The sequence below is a fragment of the Typopeltis vanoorti genome, chromosome 20 (genome assembly GCF_054136105.1).
Source record: "Typopeltis vanoorti isolate ZY-2024b chromosome 20, IOZ_Tvanoo_1.0, whole genome shotgun sequence".
Taxonomy (NCBI): domain Eukaryota; kingdom Metazoa; phylum Arthropoda; class Arachnida; order Uropygi; family Thelyphonidae; genus Typopeltis; species Typopeltis vanoorti.
Genome location: NC_143568.1, coordinates 58378525 through 58394076, shown reverse-complemented (window position 1 = coordinate 58394076; position 15552 = coordinate 58378525). Strand labels below are relative to the sequence as shown.

The 15552-nt window shown below is 34.7% G+C and overlaps 1 protein-coding gene across 2 annotated transcripts in view; it reads right to left on the bottom strand.

Annotated features, from left to right (window-relative positions):
- Positions 1–15552, bottom strand: part of Cln3 (CLN3 lysosomal/endosomal transmembrane protein, battenin) — a 191661-nt gene that overhangs the window by 80872 nt on the left and 95237 nt on the right. For both annotated transcript variants that reach the window (XM_090410118.1, XM_090410119.1), the window contains exons 9-10: positions 11292–11400; positions 6273–6438 (exon numbers count right to left, since the gene is read on the bottom strand). In XM_090410118.1, the coding sequence (XP_090266244.1) occupies positions 6273–6438; positions 11292–11400 (275 nt within the window). The remainder of the gene's footprint in view (positions 1–6272; positions 6439–11291; positions 11401–15552) is intronic.

Sequence of the window (15552 nt, the reverse complement as noted above, 5' to 3'; positions counted from 1 at the left end):
CAGTTTAATACAGTAAAAGAAAGGTGGCAACAGATTTTTTTTTTTTCCCTACAAAGTAAATTATACTATACAAGAAATTATATTCTTGCTTTAATTCTTTACCCGAGCATAAGAAAACAAAGTCATGAAAATTCTTCATGTGCAAATTTTGTTTGCTCACACTTTCATAAAAAATTAAAAGAAGAATATAATATCTTGTCAAGTGCAATTTACTTTATAACTAAATGAAAAAAACTCTACTAATATCTCTAACTCCACAGCATTTTAATAACAGGGTGATACAACATTCTACTACTTGAATATGGAAAAATGATTTTGATATAGCTCCTAATGATGACACTTAAAGAAGGAGCATTAATTTAGCTTCCAAAAGTTATGTTGTTAACTTTATGATTACTTCTTATTCCATATACAAGGTACGAAAATATTGTTGCTGGTTATAGGATCAGAGAGCGTCTGTAGCTCAGTTAATATAAACGGAGCCCTTTGGTCGGAAAGATCTGTTTTTGATTCCCTAACTCAACTGGCTCCATATGAGACTGGCTAACTCAACTAAAGGTGAGTTAGCCAGTTTCATATGGAGGTAGAGGGTTTTTTTTTTTTCACCCTACTGGTTTGTCTGTTCTGAAGGACTACAAACTTAGGTTTGTAGTCCTTCAGAACAGACAAACCGGCTTCGTGAACAAACATGGATTTACAGTCATAAAATATATATTACCTAATCTCTCTTTAAGAGGACTCGACTTCCCACCCCACAAAGGGATGGGAGAGAAAGTGGGAACACGACCAAATAAATAAATAGGATCAGAGGACCTGTCAGTAACGAAGGTGGCTATGCTACTTCCAACTGGGAAGAGTGATCATGTCATCCTTGACTTGGAAGGTAGCAAAACATGTGGAAATTCCAGTTAAGAAGGAGTACATATGAGGAACTACAAGGCAGGTGATTATGATATGGTTAGGAGGCAGCTTGAAGCAGCGCCATGGCATAAAGATCTGCAAGGGAATGATGTTCACAGTGCATATGGGATAGTTCAATGGCTGGAAGAAGCAATATCATACTGTATACCCAAGGTCAGAAGGGTAAAGCAGGTAAGAGTTAGATGGATGAGTAGTATCATTAAGCATAAGCTGCAAAAAAAAAAGAAAATGTTGTGGACGGTATTTAAAGAGAAATATGACTAGCTAATTCATGAAAATATAAGGATTAAACAAGAAAGGTGATTTGCATGGTATGGAAGACAAAATCAAATTAAGAGAAGAAATTAGCCAATAAACAAAGGGAAATCCCAAAGAGCATTTTCGTTATGTGGCAAGTAGGAGGAAGAATGACTATGGAAGGATAATTTTAATGAATACAGATGGTAGAAAGGTAGCAAAGGCAGAAAATATTGTTGAGCTACTGAGCGACTATTTTGCAAGGGTATATTATCCAAGTGAAGAGATACTGTTATGGAAGAGGTGACAGGGACTAATGTGAGAACAGAGATCAAAATATTGGAGCTAAGTAGTATATTGTAGAATCTGAATGCAAATACAACTATAGGTGAATTACATTTAAGTGGTGTGTACCAGTTATTTTTATTACCTAACTAAGTAAAATTGATTAAATAAAACAAAACGTTATATAAGCACTTCAAACTGTAATGCACTTATTCTTTGAAAACCCTTGCAATATGAAATTACATTGCCTGCACACAGAAGTCATGGGTATAAAGTGGTGTAAAAGTCACTAGTATAAAAGAGCAAAAAATATTGTGGTTTCCCTCACTTTCAAAAGGCTGAAAATAGCAGAATGGGATCAATTCTGCTTTACACCCATCAAGATTTCTCATAAAAAATTTTGAATTTTTATTTAGTGACATCCACTAGTTGTATGATATGCCTATATTTAGCAAATTCAAAAAACAGATAATATCTGTTTTTTGAATTTGATCCACTGTATTTGATCCAAATACAGTGGATCACAGTATTTGATCCAAATACTGATCCACTGCCCTCACTGCAGTCCTTTTTAATAAAAAGGAAAAAGGTCATACAGTCAGTTTCTTCACCACCTGGAGGCCTATCAGTTAATCAATGAACAGCAGTATGGATTACATCACTCAAGATCAAAAGCAGATTTTCTGATCTATAACATTCACCTCTAAACATATGCCATGGAAAGGTTTGGCAAACGTTGTGTTGTTGCTTTTGATATTGTTCAGCAAATTGCTTTCCTTTCAACCACTAATTGGGTAGCCAGTTTTTTTTCTTCACATCTTCCTCTCTTCAGACTTTTCCAATAGAGAAGGAAAAGGAGGATCTTAAACCCTTCTCTCACTGAACTCTAATAGGAAAGTCAAATTACTTTGACTTTCCTATTCATAGTTTTTGCTGATTACAGTAAACTCCATTCCAGTGATGACACTCAAAGCGCCCATATTCAGGCACTTTGAGTGTTCGCTCCTATGAGGTTCGGCTAGTGCAACTCGTAATGTACTGAAAACCCTTGCAATATGAAATTATATTGCCTGCACACAGAAGTCATGGGTATAAAGTGGTGTAAAAGTCACTAGTATAAAAGAGCAAAAAATATTGTGGTTTCCCTCACTTTCTATATTCGGCTTTGAAATGATGTTGGATTTAATATCCACTTAATTTGTGTAATAATATGATTGTTTAAAATCCTATGTCTATGTTTATATTTTATAATAAATGTTACAAAGCTTTTTAGTTTTAGTGAAACAATTTCTGATTTGTCCTTTATTTTCTCCAAAAAAATATGGTCACTGTAGTTATGATACAAACAACAACTATCTAATATCCATTCAGCATCCAAATACAAGCCCATGAAATTGCTTATCACATTCCTGTTTTGTAAGCCTGGATTTTTAAAATAGCTTTTCTCGATGAAGCATTCTATCCTACCTGCACACAGAATACTATCATGTATAGGTTCTACAATCCCTCATGTCTAAGATTGATATAAAAAAAAATGTAAATGCAAAAAGTGCTCTTTATACTGAAAAAAATTTTCACCTGCACAGATTTTAATCTTTTCACTGCTGAGAAAATATAAGAAACAAACACTACTGACTGAGTTATTTTCAAATTTTTTTAGAATTTAAATAAAAAATAATATGCAAAATGTTATGCTATTTGTTTTCAAATCAAAGTTAATCAACATTGTGTTGTGACAAACAAATTACGTTTTATAATCTTGCTCAGTCTTTTTATATAATACTGATATTTTGCATCGTCTCCATCCTTTCATAAATAAGCCATTCTATGACATTTTTTCAGTAGAGAAATACCTCTGTAATTCTCACATTCAGTTTTATTTCTCTTTTTATATATGAGTACTATGACAGCTCTACTCCAGTCATCTGAAATTCGTCCCTCTGTTCAGGCCTTCTGAACTATGCAGTGCAGCCACTGTAAAACTTTTATACCTCCATATTTGAGCATTTTTGGTCGAATATCATCTACTACTGCTTATTTTCCATATTTCAGGCTTTTGATGGCTTTTTCTATTTCAAGTACAGATATGTATTCCTGACTGCATGCCTGATCAGTATTTTTTACCACAGTGCTGTCATCACTGCTTGTTTCATTTAGCAATTTTTCAAAGTAATTACACACTACTTCAAGTATATCTTTTTCTAAAGTTTTCTTGTCACCTTTATCATCTCTAATTCCTTTTACAGCACTCTTTCCTCCATTAATGAACTTCTTCAACAACCTCCAGAATATCTTGCCACCTTCTTTATATTTATTTTCTATGTTCTTACCAAAGTCTTCCCATGACTTTTGTTTAGCTAGTTTTACACAGTGTTTCGCTTTGTTACATTTGTCTCTGTATTCTCTAAGAGCAAAAGCTGACTTATTTGCCAGGAACATTTGATATGCTTTCTTCTTTTCCTTCAATGCCTCTTTAATTTCCTGTGTCCACCATGGAGTTCTGATTTTTCTATCCTTACAGACAATCTCATCATATGCTTCTCTTGATGAATCAATTAGTGTTTTCTTCAGGCCTTGCTATTGATTCTCCAAGGTTTGGTTCCTGTTCTCAAACTCTTTCATTTTTTGTTCAATCATGTTTGTGTATTTTAGCCTGCAGTTCACATCTGAGAGCTGCTCAACTTTTATTTGCTTCAAAACTTTCTTACATGTTCTTGTTTGCAATATGAAATTCAATTTTATCCTGCTTAAGACTAGATGGCGATCACTTCAAATTTCAAATCCTCTGTACACTCAGGTGTCTTGCACCAGGGAGAAAACGTCACTATCAACAATAACATAGTCGATGAGATTTTTCTTATATTCCGTGCCTCTTCTCTCCATGTGAATTTGTGCACATTTTTATGTTGGAACATTATGTTAGTAATAACCAGTCCATGTCCTGAGCAGAAATCCAACAGGTATTTGCCATCATTATTAGCTTTGCTCTTTTCTCCAAATTTTCCCAATATATTTTTGTATGTCTGACAATCATTTCGAACTCTGCTATTTAGATTCCCAACAAGGACCAACTTTAGAGAAAATTGGTCCTTGTTGGGCCAACTTTAGACTTTAGAGAAAGCAACTGACAGAATGAAAATGGAAATTTTCATTGTGTCAGTTGCTTTCTCTAAAGTCTCAAGAAATTCCTCCACTTCTACCTTAGTAGAAACTTCTGTGGGACCATAGGCACAAATAAGTCTCATTGTGCAGTTCCACATTCTCATATTTGCACATATCACTCTACTTGAGACTGCCTGCCATTCAAGAAGATTAGCCTCGTATTTAGTGTTGAATACTATGACTACTATTTCTTTTCCTTGATTGTTATTGCCTGAATATAACATTTTGTATTTATTGCTTAGAAAGATCTCACCAGTTTTTGCCTTTTTTGTTTCAGTCACCCCTATTATGTTGATCTGGAACTTATCCAATTCTGCAGCTAGCTCCATTTTTTTGCCATTCAGGCTTCTTATGTTGATAGTACCAATCCTGAACTCTGGTGATGTTGAGTTGGTGTGGGTTTCAGGATTTGTTCCAGTAGCTGAATTTTCGCTGTTTGCCCTGGGGACTTTTTAATCGGGCGATGCCCTGGCTAACATGAAATTCTGTCATGTTGTACCATCATTTTTTATTTTAGTTTAAGCCAATAAGAATACAATTTGGTCAGCTAAATCCTAAATTGCCAGCCCATCCTCATTCGTTCAGTATCCAGGTAGATACCTAACAGGGAGCACCACGAGAAGGTGAGGATTGAGCATTAGATCAGAAGTCCTGATTGGTTCTCCGCATTCCTTTAAAGGCTATGTGGAGGTCTCCTCTCAGTTATATAGCTTTGACCCTTAAGCGCCTAACTTATGTTATTTATAAATACTATTTATGTAAAATAATTTTAAAATATTACAACAATTCTTTATGAAAGCTGCAAAATTATTAACTTGTAGAGGTCAGTTTTCATACTGAAGGAATCAATCTCATTTGAATGCATTAAAATTTTACTTCAGTTTACAAATGATTCACTTTACAAACAGTAGGCTGAGTACCTAATCCCTTCACTAAATGAGGTTTTCCTCCACTAATATAGTATAGGTTTACATCACTTTGTAGATAAGAATTGATTAAAAAAAAATGAAAAACTGAAAAACAGAAAACAGAAACCATTTTAATAACAACAGCTACATATGCTGCTGGTCTGGTTTGCCATGTGGTTAGCATATCTGCTCTCCAACCGACAAGGTGTGCATTCAAATCCCACTGTGGGCAGTGATGTTTGCAAATACCTACAGGTGGGAAATGAATTTCATGCCTTGGTGTTAGACCAGTGGCCTGCTTATTAGAGGTCTGAAGTGACTTGAAAAAGTTTCAGATTTCGTCTGTAGAGCAGAGTTCCATAGAAAAAAATCAGAAAAAATCCTTAACCCACACATGATATAAATATACTATAGATTCACAAAAATAAACCTTTCATGGGTGGAATGCCAGTCTGGTTGGCACAGTGGTTAGCATATCTGCTCTCCAGCCAAGACACTGGCTGTGGGTTTAAATCCTGCTAGGGGCATGGATGCTTGTGATTGTCCTAGTAACTCTTTGTGGAAAGGGCATCTGTGATCCTACCACTTCTAAAGTGATAGGATCACATAAGACTTCACTCCCAAAACCCAATAAGTAAGAGCGTAACCATACAATGTCAAATGACATCACGTGTGAATAACTAACTAATGGGTGGGAATCACATATAATAAAAAAAAAAATACAGAACTTTAGAAAAAAATATTAACCATTAAACATACCTTTATGAGTATAAGCTTTTCATTAAAGGTATATTTTTTTTTCATTTCAACAATATCTGATTGCTCATCATTACTGCTTTCCAGTATTGGTGATGCCAGTTCTGAATTGCACATCAATAACCATCGTATTTTGGTCTTCTGTGGGTGAATTAGTATAATCCAAAAACTAGAAGAAAAAAAAAGAATTTGTAGTCCCAGAAGAAATGTTATATTGATAAAATTAATCTAGAAATGAGGTCATCAGTCTACTTACCACAGGTCATCCTAAACAGTTTGAGTGAAATTCCAAAAGTTGCATGTGTAAGTAAGTGGGGGAAGAGAACACGTAGAACTTTAATCCCTGAGTAATAAAGGACTGATCATTGGAACATGTAAGGAGAACAAAAAGGAATTTGTGAACTACCAAGGTGGTAGTTCACTATTAACTTGTGGTATCAGACTGAATATCAGGTAATGTGAAAAATCAGGAAATGTCAGAAAGTTTTTTTTTTTTCAAAAGATATGCAAACATTTGTTTGAATAATCTGGAAAAGGACAAAGAATTCTCAACCAGCCAAACTATACACAGTTCGAAAATGCTTAGTCATTTAAAATTTTAAATCAGCTACCAATACAAGTTTAAACTGCAGTGAGCATTTTTCAAATTATGCTATCCAAAGCAGTTGAGATTTCTTCCTTCAATTTCTCAATTTTCACATATTGATTATTCTTGTAAACAATGTCCTTCAGGAATGTCCCATAAAAAATAATCATAGGATTTAAATATGGAGAGTATGGCTGACATCATTATCCAATTCCAGACTTCAGATAGAGATAACTATCATGTAAATGTTTGTTCACAAAATGAAGAAGTGAATATGATATGTGATCTTTCTTGACATGTTGGGAAAATGTTTCTTTTATTTTCATTCTCATACCTTAAAAAGTTGGAGAAAAGCATGGTCACAAGAGGGTAACGTTCAGAAAGACCAGTTCAAGATTTCAACAGATAAGAGTGCACTACCACTGTACATTATTGTGGGTGTAAAAGTATTGAAATGACTATGTGCAAGTTTACAGTTAGGCATAGTATATCCTGTTAAGTAATATATCTATGTAGATGTAGAGCTCATCAGTAAGCCAAAGAAGATGAATAACAGTTGAACTGCCTATCGATGAATTATTAAAAAAAAATTGTAGGAAAACATTTTAAATAGGTCATTTAAAAGGTTTTTAATTTCCCACTTGGTTCAAAAGTAAATTATATTCAACAAGAAATTATATTCTTAACCCTTTATTCAAGTGTAAGCAAACAAAGTCTGTGTATGAAGAATCTTCATGACTAGCTATTTGTATATAGATGCTGTTGACTTCACATATATTACTTCAGTATCCCATGTTGCAATTATGGGAAGAGCCACTACCTAAGACTGTTTCGAACTGTATTGAGGTCTCATCAATAAGAACCAGATCCTTGGCTGAAGCAATACAGAAGCAATAAATTTTCAATATACAAGTAGTAAAAAGTGTATAACCTTATTATTAAAATACTCTGAATCAGAGATAGTTTTCGAAAGTTTTTCCCCCCCACTTGGTTACCAAGTAAATTATATTTGACAAGGAGGCAACTGATGTGAGATAAACAGCTCTATGTACAAGTAGCCTACTTGTGAAGATTCTTCCTGTACAAACGTTGTTAAAGAATTAAATAAGAATAATAATTTCTGGTCAAATATGATTTAAACTTTGTAACAAAGTGAAAAAATTTCCAACAATTCTTTCTGATTTTAATAATAAGGTGATACACCTCTTTACTAAGTGAAACATATATGACTTCTGCATTGATTCAACTTTGGTATCTTCTTGAGTCTAGCTACTACTGACAAGACCTCAATAAAGATCAAAACCAGTCTGGATAGTGATCTTTTTCATAAAGTTTTTGCATTATAGGATACCGAGGCAACTGATGGGAAGTCAATCAACAGCATCTAAATACAAGTAGCTTAGTAGTGAAAATACTTCACATGCAAACTTTGCTTACAGTTAGGTAAAGGATTAAACAAGAATATAATTTCTTGTCAAATATAGTCTTTGGAGAGTCTAAGCAAGTTAACAAGAAGGACATCTGTACATTCTATAAGAAATGTGGAGAACTGATGGTGGCTCCATCCCAGTGTTTTCAATCCTCACCTTCCTGCTACAGACAGCAGCATTCAATCACCTTATTCTTCTCCCTACAAATGCTAGCATAACTTATCAGCCTGGTTATGTGAGTGGATATCACTCCACAAACTATGAGTTTGAATTTCTCCACAGCATAGATGTCTGTTAACATCTTCAGGTAGAGAAGATGATTTTTATCATCCAGTGTGAGACCTCCACCTGCTTCTTAGAGACCTGAAGTGATTGAAAAATTACCAAAATTTGACCTCTTAAATCAGATTTCTGGATTAACTAACCTTTAGTCAACCAATGATATCAATGTGATAAAGATTTACAATCTTTCATAGGTGGAATTCAACTTTAATAATATGCATAACAAGATTATGTTATTTGCGATATGGCAAGAAAAGATGTATACAAATGATTCAAAGTGAGTTATTATTTAGAACAAGTGTGCAGAGCATCTAGATACCTCCAGCAGAACAAGATCAGAAAAAGATTACTCCAGAGTTCATTCCATAATCATCAAATTCATACAGCAACTCTCCAGGGATATAGAGAATACTATGACAGTGCTACATGATTAGGTTTATGGTTTATGCTATTATCATATCGTCAATTACTGACCCTGCTCACACATTCTTGAATGATAACAATCCTAAGATCTGTCCTAATATCTTCAATTTACATACAATTCTGTCACAGACCATCTGTTCACTCTATTAATTTTATCCTCCAACTCTCATGTCAGTGGTCTTCAGTCTTATCCATTTTTTTTTTTTTTTGTTGATTCCTTGTTTTTCCATATGCATTTATTCAAAAAGTTTCTTGCTAGTAAAAACGTTACTTATTCCATTATCCAGCAACAAATTTAATTTCTCATCTTCACTAAAAATTATATCAAAATAGCTGAAATATTTTACTTATCCTATACATTCACCACTGAGAATGCGGTTCATGTTTCTATCTAATGTCATACTTTTTGTCTTTTTATTACTGATTTTCATGCCAAATTGGTTACAAATATTATTCAATATGGTTAAAGATTTCTAAGAGCTGTACTGCAATTGTTCTTGTGATGTAGTGGTTATCACATCTACCTAACATGCAAAAGGTCCCAGGTTTGTTCTCTGGGAAACACTTTTTTTTTTTTATTCATTCACTCAAAGAATGAAGAGCTGAGTTGAATACTATCAATTTTCATATCACTTTTAATACCACTTTCCTTCATAATGTGATCCGCATTATACCCACTTATATTCATCATTCACAGAAATGATGAATATAAGTGCATCTGATTTTATAAACTATCCCTCCCTGCCACCATTTCTACCTCAATCCTTCCTATCATCAAAACCAGATGTGTACCATGAAGGGATGTACAAAATGCTATGGCAGTACTATATGTTTAAGTTATATTAAATTTATTTTTCTCTTAATTTAGTTCTAGAAATTTAGTTTCCTATTAACATTTTTCCTCTAAATTTCCCAATCCTCCTGTTACTGAAAAACTGCAGACTTAACTTGTAGATTATATACTGTTCTGTATAAAGCTCCCTTTACTCCATTTAAGTGTAGCATTTTGAACAATTTCTCTCTTATCATGTGCCTATTTTGAGATCTACAAATTGAATATAATCTGTGTTATATATTTATTATCATTCAGGACCACCATGGAATCACAAGACTCATCGTGGGAGGCCCATCCTACACAACACAAAGTCTATCATACCACTCCTTGAACCCACTCATGCTAACACCAGCCTATCATGCAATGCATTCCATAGTTCAACCATCCTTCATGTAAAGAAACCACTCCTCACCCTCTTGCTCATGACTTCCTTTTGCAACTTCCAGGGATGGCCCATTATCCTCGTTCCCCCCCTTGTTCAACATACAAGATAATGCCCCACTGTCAACCCTGTAACTGCTTCTTAATAATTTAAATGTCTCAATCATATCACTTCTCCTTCTATCTACCAAACTTTGCAGTCCACATTCTCTCAGTCTATCCTCATAGCATTGTACAGTCATGATATAATTTTTGTTATCCACCTCTTATACACTTTTCAAGGTTAATTCCCCTTCAAATCCTGGAGACCAAATCTGAGTCCAATAGTCCAGTTGCGGTCCAATCAGAGCTTTATGCAATGGAATCACAACTCTTCTATCTCTTCTGGTCAGCATCCTACCAAGTAATGCAGCAATCCTCTGGGCTACCTTTATGACTTTTGCAATATGTCCTCTGAACTTCAAATTTCTTTCAATCATCACCCCAAGATCCCTTGCCTCCCCCTACTTCCTCCAGAGTATGTAGCCTTCCATCATTGTATTTTAAACTTCACAACTTTGCAGAACAGAGAATAACTCAGAAGACGTACAAAAGCTGTCATAATGTAGTGAAACACATCAATTTTTGGTCATGTAACTTTATTACCAAATGATAACAGTAGATTGCATGATAGGTCACACCATTTGAAAATGCCAACTTTTGATGGTACAGAGCAAGCACACATGCAATTTGCAGACAGGATTAACTGCTCTATCATAAGCTGAAAAAAAGTTTCAAAGAAGCCAAGTTACTTAGCTATAACAGGCTATTGAGCCGAACAAGAAAGGGAAGATGGGATGGGAATTACCTAAAACATCCTAATGCCAGAACATCCTTAGCATAAGGATGTTCTGGCATTAGGATATTTGACCATGATATACTGCTAACCTGGATTGTAAAGCATGGGTAAAGTTGAACAAAATTCTTGGATGATGCCAAAGAAGATAAATCACCCTACAAAAGCATATAAATGAAAGAGTGATAAATCACATCTGAATTTGGTTCAATTAATCAATATGTAGGTAATTAACATGAAAATCACATACCTCATAGCCATTATCAGTGGTACTACAAGCATAACCTGCAGTGCTTTTCTTACACACAATGCTTTTGCCAAAACTGCATATGATAAAGCTCCAAGGACACCAGCAGCTCCTTTATAAAAATGGATAACAAAAATTCAGAAAGCATGCAAATACAATTTCAATAAAATTAGTGTTAATTAGATCATGGATCAATAATTTTAATTAGTACTGTAATCCAGTTTCAATGAGTCAGTGTTCAGCACTATTCAACTAACAGGATGGCTGTTCAAATTCACTGTGGACATGAATGTGTCTGTCAATGTCTCTAAGTGGTAGATAAATTTCATCACATGGTATACGACCACTTTGATTATTGTAAGCCTGATATGGTTTGAAAAAGTTACATATTTGGTTTCCAGATTATCTAACCCACAGCACTAACTTACAACAGGTTTATAATCCTATGTGGGTAGGATTCACTTTAAAAAAAAGTAATTAAAAAATTGTAATTTTAAGTAAATATTACATTTCATATATATTTGATTTTTTCCAAGCTCTCCTTAACAAAAGGTAAGAAGATTTAAAATAGTTCATTAAAACAAACATTATACAAGTAATTTCCAGCAAAATGAATAAAATTTGCATCAAAGGAAAATTTAAAAACTAATTTTAAATTTTCTACTTTACCAAGAATGGCTTCAATGATATCAGCATTATAACAACAGTGCCTTTCCAGTTTAGCTGCATTTATTTTGCTAATTTTATTGAAAGTTCAAATAAGTACATACTAATAAACTTTATTCCTTTTGTTTCCCAATCAAGGCTTCTAAAGACTTCTTCTAATGCAGCTGTAAATAGGCATCCAGCAATTGCCTTGCTGGATGCCTTTTTTGTACTGGAAACTTTTTGTTGTTTTATATAATATAATTACAGAAGTTGCATTATTGTAAATATGTTTCACTGTTTCAATATATGATTTCTTATTCCCTGGATTTCAAAAGCATTTAGTATTACAGATGTTTTAACTAAATCAAATACTTTGATTAGGAAACAAAAGGAATAAACATAAATGGAATAAGGCTCCATCATGTAAAATTTGTAGATGATGTCGTCCTAACAGCAGATAATCTTGAAGATCTGGAAGAAAGACTAAATTAGCTAAATGAAACCTCCATGAGTAATTGGATTAAAAATAAATAGAGAAAAAACAAAAATAACGATGAAAAAATATATAAACCAAAGAACTGTCAAAGTTGAAAACTATGAAATAGAACAAGTTACCTCATATGGGCTAATTGTTCTTTGACAATCCTCAAAGGATTGCCAAAGAAAAGAGATTGAACGAAGAATTCACCTTGGATGGATGGCTTATGGGAAAATGAGAGACATATTCAGAAGTGATATCCTAATGAGTGTAAAAAGGAAAGCTTTCGACAAATGCATACTTCCTGTCTTAATATATAAGGGAGAAACGTTAACAGAAGCCCTAAACAAAAAGCTGAGAACAACACAAATTGCATGGAGAGAAGTATGCTAAAAATAACATTAAGAGATAGGAAGACAAATACCTGGAAGATCTCAAACAATCTGAGTCTCAGGTCTGGCTTAGTCCCGAAGGCGTGGAAAGAGGGGAAAATAGTTCCACTGCATAAAGGAGGATCCAAGACTATGGTTGCAAATTACCGACCGATCAGCATATCAGGAGTCGTTGTCAAGGTCTTGGAGAAAGTAGTCAAGGGAAAAATACAGGAATGGATTGATGAAAATGAGATACTGTACAGAGGACAGCATGGCTTTGTGAAGGGTAGATCATGCCTCAGTAACTTGCTCAAGTTTTATAACAGGGTGACGGCTGAACTGGATAAGGGAAATGGGTTTACAGTGATACTGCTGGACCTGGCAAAGGCATTTGACAGGATACCACATGGAATACTAATCCGTAAACTACAACATATGGGAATGGATATAGGGTTGGTGAGATGGATAGCTGGGTGGTTGATGGAGAGATATCAAAGAGTAGTTTATTCAGGAGTAGAGTCCAAAAAACGGCCTGTGACTAGTGGTGTGCCACAGGGTTCTGTTCTTGGACCACTGCTGTTTAACCTGTTCATTAACGATATAGGGAATGGTCTAAGTGGGACAGTTCATTTTGTTCGCTGATGATGCAAAGTTGGGTAGGGCGATAGTGAATGCAGAAGATGTCAAAGTCTTGCAAGATGACTTAGATAGATTGGAGTTCTGGACTAAGGAGAATGGATGTCAATTTAATGTGACAAAATGTAAGGTTATGCATTTCGGAGTGAAAAGATTAGCAGCAGTATACCACATTGGTGGAACTGTACTCCAAGAGATTGATGAGGCCAGGGACTTGGGAGTATTGGTGGATAGGGAGATGAAGTTTAGGGGGCACATTGCGAAAGTAGCTAAATCAGCTCATCAACTCACTTGGTTGTTGAAAAATACCTTGACGAGCAGAGAAAAACAAGTTATTGTACCTCTGTACCGAGCCCTGATAAGACCTCATCTCGACTACTGTGCCCAGATTTGGTCACCTCGGTTCCTTCTTGATGGGGAGGAGGTTGAGAGGATCCAGAGGCGAGTGACTAAGATGATAGCAGGTCTATGGAATGCACCATATGAGAACAGGTTGAAGATTTGTGGGTTGCAGAAACTAGTTGATAGGTGAAAAAGGGGAGATATGATTGAGACATTCAAATTGCTAAAAGGATTCTATAGGATTAATTCAGATGATATTTTTGAGATCAGGACTGGTGGTGGGAGAACTAGGGGACACCCATGGAAGCTGGGCAAGAGCGTGGTTAGCAGGGGTGTTAGAGCTGGGTTCTTTACTTTTAGAGTGGTAAATGAGTGGAATAAGCTGCCAGAGTCTGTTGTGGGTGCTATGACAGTGAGCGAGTTCAAGGCAAGGTATGATAGATACTGTGAGAATGTTGAACAGCTGTGTGAACATGATGTTTAGGGCCTCCCTCGATGAGTCTAAGGACTCCTGGAGTAGCCGTGGTAATAATAATAATAGTAATAATAATAATAAGTGTCACAGATATTGTAAAATACATTAAATAGGCTAAGTGGAGATGGGCTGGCCATATTGCCAAATGCAATGATGGGAGATGGACTAGAAAAACAACAGATTGGAGACCAATGGATGGAGTAAGACGAACTGGAACAAGTTGCAGGAGTGAGATGGATGGCAGAAAACTGAATGGTCTGGAAAAACCATGGGAGAAACCTTCATCCAGCAGACTATTAGAATACTGTAATAGTTTTTAATACAGGATGTCCTAAAATGAGATATTGAAGAATATTTTTTTTATTGAAAGTCCTAGAAGGAAATAGTAAGAACTAAGATAACAATTGAATATGTAAGTTTAATTCTAAACACTAGTAAAACTCTATGTGTTTTCCATCATTTACATTCAAATTCTTCAATAGCATGCTTCACTACAAATAGTAGATGGTTGTGATGGCTTCCTGAATGCTGTTTTAATTCTGTAATATTTCTCGGTTAGTTATGGTAAACTTTAGACATAACACACTCCACAGATAAAAAAACTAAAGGTTTTAAATCTGGAGATGAAGTTGGCCATTTTATAGCCCCCACCTGCCTCTACAAATCCATCAGTCTGGAAACGTGTCCTGAAATTTCACTGTTTTGCATGAAATTAAGTTTGTGTAGTGTAGATTTTTTTTGAAGTGAAGACTTAAGTTTTTGTAAACAATTATGACATATCAAAAACTTACATCTTTACTTGCTATTTTAATTTTTAGTATTTACTTTTAGGACCGCAGATAAAAATAATAATTTATTAATATTTTTTGGAACATTCTTGTTTGAGACACCCTCTATCTTTTTATTATTAAAAATTATTTAATGTCGAAGACTTTTAATCAATTTATTTACAGATATACTACCTCTTTTTACAACTTATTCATTACCTAAAACAAGAATAAAATTAGAAGGCTTTCTTTTTTTGTTTAAAATGACACACACACACACACACACACACACAGACCTTCACAAAACTATATGCTTTTGGAGCATTGAGATTAGTGCCGCTCCAATATTAGTGCTTTATTTGTTCAAGTGCATTGTGATTTAATGTGTGAGATTCTTATGTTCATAAATGTATGAACATAACCTAAGTATGAACAACCTAAGATTGTTTTAGCAGTCTAACTGTTCAATCTCAAAAATGGTATTACAAAAAAAGACAGCATGTCACCCAAACAATCACATTCATCAAGAGGTCAGTAATAGATT